At 55.6% G+C, this 6,000-nt stretch overlaps 1 protein-coding gene across 1 annotated transcript in view; it reads left to right on the top strand.

Annotated features, from left to right (window-relative positions):
* The first annotated feature begins 3,824 nt into the window (after positions 1 to 3,824).
* LOC137421783 (protein FAM8A1) overlaps positions 3,825 to 6,000 on the top strand; it is a 28,554-nt gene continuing 26,378 nt past the window's right edge. The window contains exon 1 of the mRNA XM_068108179.2: positions 3,825 to 4,156. Coding sequence (XP_067964280.2) covers positions 3,853 to 4,156 — 304 coding nt within the window. The 5' untranslated portion in view covers positions 3,825 to 3,852. The remainder of the gene's footprint in view (positions 4,157 to 6,000) is intronic.

The following is a 6,000-nucleotide window of genomic DNA, read 5'->3' as shown; positions in this document are numbered from 1 at the left end:
GTCAAACCGGCGTTCCGGCACCGTGAACGGGGCCAACGGGGCCTGGGTGTGCCGGTGCACCTTGGCGTGCTGGCACGCGAGGCACATCCTGGCCCAGCCGCGGACGGCCTTCCGGAGGCCATGCCAGACGAACTTGTCGGCGATCAACCTTTGGGAGGCCCTTGCGCCCAGGTGGGACAGGCCGTGGATGGCGTCAAACACCTGGCAATGCCAGCCCATGGGCACGATGGGACGAGGCCGCCCGAGGGAGACGTCGCACAAGAGGGCCGCACCCACACCGTCGAACAGCACCTTGGTGACGCGGAGGCCCTTGACGGCGGTCCGCAAGGCCTGGACATCGGGGTCAGCGGCCTGGTCCGCTGCCATCCGGGCATAGTCGATGCCGAGGTGGACTGCGTGGGCGACGGCCCGGGAAAGGCAATCCGCCACCGGCTTGTCCTTCCCCGCTATGTGCCGGATGTCCGTCGTGTACTCGGACATGGCCGAGAGGTGACGCTGCTGCCGGGCCGACCACGGCTCGGTGACCTTGCCCATCGCGAAGATCAGCGGCTTGTGGTCGACGAAGGCCGTGAACGCACGGCCCTCGAGCAGATGGCGGAAGTGCCTGACCGCCAAGTGAAGCCCGAGCAACTCGCGGTCGAAGGTACTGTAACGGCGTTCGGGCGGGCGAAGCTGCCGGCTAAAGAACGCCAGCGGTTGCCAAGCTCCACGCACCCATTGCTCGTGCACCGCGCCTACCGCGTAGTCCGAGGCGTCAATGGTGAGGGCGATCGGTGCATCGGGCGCCGGGTGCGCGAGCATGGTGGCATTAGCCAAGGCGAGCTTCGCGCCCGTGAACGCCGTGTCCATCTGCTCGGTCCAGGTAACGTCGCCTTTGCCCGGCTTACCTCGGAGAGCTTCGTGCAGGGGGCGCAGGAGCTGGGCGATACGGGGCAGGAACCGATGGTAAAAGTTCACCATGCCCAGGAACTCCTGCAGCCCTCTGATCGTGCGGGGGCGCGGAAACCCCTTCACCGCCTCCACTTTGGCCGGCAGGGGGACGGCTCCGTGCCTGGTGACACGGTGCCCCAAAAAATCGATTACGGCGACGCCGAACCGGCACTTTGCGGGGTTCACAATCAAGCCATGCTGGCCCAGGCGTTCGAAGAGCGTGCGGAGGTGGCGTAGGTGCTCTTCGCGGGAGGCGCTGGCGACGAGGATATCGTCCAGGTAGATGTAGACAAAATCTAAGCCACGCAGGACGCTGTCCATCAGTCGCTGGAACGCCTGAGCCGCATTCTTCAGACCGAAGGGCATCCGCAGGAACTCGAAGAGTCCGAATGGCGTGATGACCGCCATCTTCGGGACGTCCTCCGGCCTGACGGGGACCTGATGGTAGCCGCGTATGAGGTCCACCTTCGAGAAGAAGGACATGCCCGCCAAATGGGCGGAAAAGTCCTGAATGTGGGGGACGGGGTAGCGGTCGGGAGTGGTGGCATCATTGAGACGGCCATAGTCCCCGCACGGTCGCCATCCCCCGCCGGGCTTCGGCACGATGTGCAGCGGCGACGCCCAAGCACTCTCCGAGCGCCGAACGATGCCGAGTCGCTCCAGGGTAGCGAACGCCGCTTTTGCCACCGCCAGCTTCGTCGGCTCGAGGCGGCGTGCCCGGGCGTAGACCGGTGGCCCGACGGTGGGGATGTGGTGGGCCACCCCGTGCTTGACGGCCCCCGCCGAGAAGGTGGGCCGCGTGAGGGCCGGGAAGCCAGCGAGGAGGCGGGTGAATTCGTCCGCTGCCGGAAGCGTACAGATCAACGTGGCCGGAACCGAACCGTTCGGCAAGCCGCTTGGCAAGCCGCTCGGCGAGCCGCTCGTTGAGCTGCTCGACGAGCTGGGCAGCGCACAAGCGAGCGAGCTGAACGTCTCGGCCTGGACAAGACGTCTGCGCTTTACATCGACCAGGAGCCCATTGGCGCACAGGAAGTCCGTGCCAAGCAGTGCCATGGGCACGTCGGCGGTGACGAACGTCCATCGGAAAACCTGCCCTCCGAACCGCAGAGAGAGGCAGCGTTTTCCGTACGTACGGATGGGCGTCCCGTTCGCGACAAGCAGCGCAGGGCTCCCGCCCGCGGCGTGCTTGTCTGACGTACCGGCGGGAACGACACTCACCTGCGCTCCCATGTCGCAAAGGTAATGGCGCCCGGATAAGGTGTCCGTTATGAACAGCAGGCTGCTCGAACGGCCGGCGCTCATCGCCACTCTTGAGCGCCGGCCCGGGCGTTTTCCGACCTGTTGAAGGAGCATGGCGGATGACACTGCCGAGCCTCGTGGCCGAACTTGGCATGGAACCAGCACCAGGTGGTGGAGCTGGAGGAGTGCGGCTGGCTCCGCCAGGCCGGTGGAGTTGGCGGTTTTACCCGCGGTGGCAGTTTTCGCCGCGGCGGTGGGCGGGGCGTGGCGGTGGTCACGAGGTGCGTATACTGCGTATGCTGTATAAGCTGATGCTGTGGATCAGCATCATCAGCAGCATCAGCCTCGAGGTCCGTGACGGCCGCACCGACTCTCGCCCGCGTATCCGAAGCCGCGAAGTACCTGTCCGCCTCGGCTGCCAATGCTCGGGGTTCCGTTAGCACGGTCCCGGCCAACGCGAGGCGAACCTGCGCTGGAAGTTGGCGACGGAAAAGCGCCCGGAATAGAGAACCGGGGGCTTCGTCGCCCAACAGTGACAGCATATGGTCCATTCGGACTGACGGGCGCGTGTCGCCGAGCTCGGGGAGATCCAGGAGGCGGTCTGCCCGTGCGTCGTCCGTGAGGCCGAACGTGGCTAGGAGTAGCCGCTTGAGTGCCTCGTACTTGTGGCCGTCCGGTGGGTGGCGAAGGACGGACACAACTCGAGCGGCCGTGCCGGGCCCGAGGGAGGCGACGACGTGGCAATAGCGCATGTCGTCGCCGGTGAAGCTGAAATTGGGCTTCGGCTTGGACGAACCAGACTTCGGCCTGGGCCTCCCAAAATTCGGGAAGTTTAATCGACATTGCGTTGTTGTTTGCCATTGCAATGGCGTCGTGTTCGGAAGGATCGCTACGGCAGATCCAACGTCGAGGTCACCATATGAAGCGCGATGCTGCGCGCGCTAATGCTTACGCAAGGAGCAAGCGGACAACGCGGTTCATAAAAGAGTCTTTATTGAAAGTACTCAAACTGCAGCACTGAGCTGCTCCGGGCTGCGCGCCCCGTGTATATCTTGAGGCCACGCCTCTCTCTTGGGCGTGGCCGCCGCCCACTTGGTGCGCGGAATGATGTCACCATGCCAATGGGCTTTCGTGTCCGCCACATACATACATATATATATATATATGAATGAAGCAGTTGACAATAGCCTACTGTTGTAAAAGGCTGCAGTTTAAGAAGCGGTTTATAAAATCGTCTTTCTTTTTGAACAATTTAATTTTTTACTTTGCCAAAGTCATTTTACATATTTTGTACGCGTTTCATTGCTGACGTTGACGTTCGACATTGACGACGGACGAGATAACGTAATAGACAAACGTGTGTAAAAAGCACCTAGGTTTGTAGTATATCAGTTATTTTTCATTATTAATATCGGTTTGGGTTATATGGAAATAGTGTTTTCATATTGTCAACAATCACAAAGGTTGTTGATGTAAAGAAGTTGAGACTACACTAGGCGGTGTATAATTAAATTCCTTTTGTTCGTTGTTGTCTTTATTTTTAGCCATTGTTTGAAATAAACGAAGAAGAATTGTAAGCTTTAACGTTACTAAGCTTGCAATATTATCCTGCAATGAGCTGTAACACACTCTCCAAATTAAAGATATTCCTCTTGGACCGGAAGCAAAACACAAGTCGTCGTTATGATGGTCGTTGGTGTGGTGAATCAAGCTGCCTCAGAAAGGCCTTTGGACGCTGTTCAGGCTGTTGTCTCAGTTAGCCAGTATGCTAAAGCGTTGCGGGTTTGGTTGGGTCACTGCTACATTCAGGCATGGCCCTGGCCCTGGGTACAAAACCCTGTTGGCCTGGGCTCTTGGCTGTCTGTCCAAGGAACAATTGGAAATGTTTCCCAGCCGACGACGCCTTATCCCAATCCCTTTGCATACACTCTTCCCGGTCCCCATTCTCCCTCCGTTCAGCCTCAGGCAGCTGCAAGACAACATAACGGTAAGATAACAGAGCAATGTGCATCTCGGGATTTACTGCCTCAGGTGGGCATCAATCATCTCCATCTGAAGTTATTGACTAAATAAATGAGACTAAATAAATGAGGGTGAAGTTGGACATTAGAATTTAGATTATCGACCAATCAATCTCTTATTTAGCGCTTTGCATGCAGGAGTGTTTTTAAAAAGAAAGATGATGTGGAAAAAGTATGTGTAAACCGTTATTAATTGATGAGGCTTCAACTTCGTGTGAAGACCTATTACTATGAGGAGATTCCCGGTGTGGCTGAAACGTCTTACAGGGGTCAGGGATGTATGTAAAAGGGGTCAGGGGCTTGTGTGGGGTCCTACAGGGGTCAGGGGCCTGTGTGGGCTCCTACAGGGGCAGGTGTGGGGTCCTACAGGGGCAGGGGCTTGTGTGGGCTCCTACAGGGGTCAGGTTTTCCATACGGTCTTTTTGGAGAGACATAGTGAGATTGTGAGATATGTCAGGATTGAAAGACATGTTTCACGTGTTTAACCAGTTTGTAATTTTATCCAGGTCTGTAGAGCGTGAAGAGGCTGCAGACTGCCGATCTGAGGGATGAGAAATGGTGCAGCTGAGAGTGGAGTCATCAGCAAAGAGATAGAGAGGATTTTCAGAGAGTCGGAGAGATCATTGAAAAAGATTAGAAAGAGCACAGGGCCAAGAACACTGCCTTAATGAACTCCAGCCTGGACAAAGAGGAGATTAAAGAATTCCATTATGAGACAGGCGTTGACTTTGACAGGAGAGAAAGTCCTTGAGCCATGTGAGCCATGATTGGATTTTTTTTTTTGTATACTCAGTTGAGGCTTGTGTAAGGGCTAATCAAAAGAAAGACCACTTACTGCACTGTAGTCCGAAGAAGGAAGCCGGACAGCACGGACTGGGGGTGCAAGACCAGAGAGGAGTCTGTAGAAGACAGAAAGACCACCAACCTGCCTGCGGTGAGAGAGTGAAAGGCCCTCAGAATCAGCTTCATCGTAGGAAATACCAATGATTCAATAACAATTGCCTTGGATACCATAAGAAGAGGGTTTGATGAGCAGTGCGGGGTGCCAGACCATATGGAAAGCTCGAGGTATGTTTAGGGAGACTGCTCTGATATGTCTGGCATTGAGGACCTCCATCCAATGTTGGGCAAGCAGAAGCATGTCCAGAGTAGACTGGCCTGGTCTGAATTGAAATTGACAATCTGAGATCAAGCAATTGGAGAAGAGGGAGGATTTGTTGTCAGAAGCTATAATGGATTCCATAACCTTGCTGATTATTGGGAGCAGGCTTATTGGTCTGTAGTTGCAAGGATCTGTTTTTTGCACCTTTTTTGTGTAAAGCTGTTATGTTGGCTGATTTCCAAGAAGATGGCAGATGACCTTGAACAAAAGAGAGGGTGAAGAGAAAGAGAGGGTGTGATAGAGCAGCAGCTCAGGTTTTTAGGACACGTGAGCTGATGCCATGTGGTCCGGTTACAGTACGAGAGTTGAGGTTTGACAGAAACTTCTCCACCTTGTCGGGAGAGAAGGACACAGAGTCCAGGAGCAGCTGCGTATGACTGGGTAAGGTGGGTACAGAAAGTGATGGGCTTGGGACGCAATATTTGAAGCAAACACAGAGTTGAGGCATTCAGCGTTTTAAGGGCAGTGCTGTGCAGCCTTTTTGAGGTAAAGGAGGGGATGGAGGGTGAACATACACCAGAAACAGACTTGATTGAAACAGCACTCAGCATAGAGCACGTACCTCTGCCAGGCTGAGCAGTTTACGTTTGGTATCCCACTAATAGGTCAGTTCTGGATCTGACATAAACCAAAATATAATCTGCTTGT

The sequence above is a fragment of the Myxine glutinosa genome, chromosome 2 (genome assembly GCF_964187855.1).
Source record: "Myxine glutinosa chromosome 2, kmMyxGlut1.1, whole genome shotgun sequence".
Classification (NCBI taxonomy): Eukaryota; Metazoa; Chordata; class Myxini; order Myxiniformes; family Myxinidae; genus Myxine; species Myxine glutinosa.
This window is presented reverse-complemented; position numbering and strand designations above follow the sequence as displayed.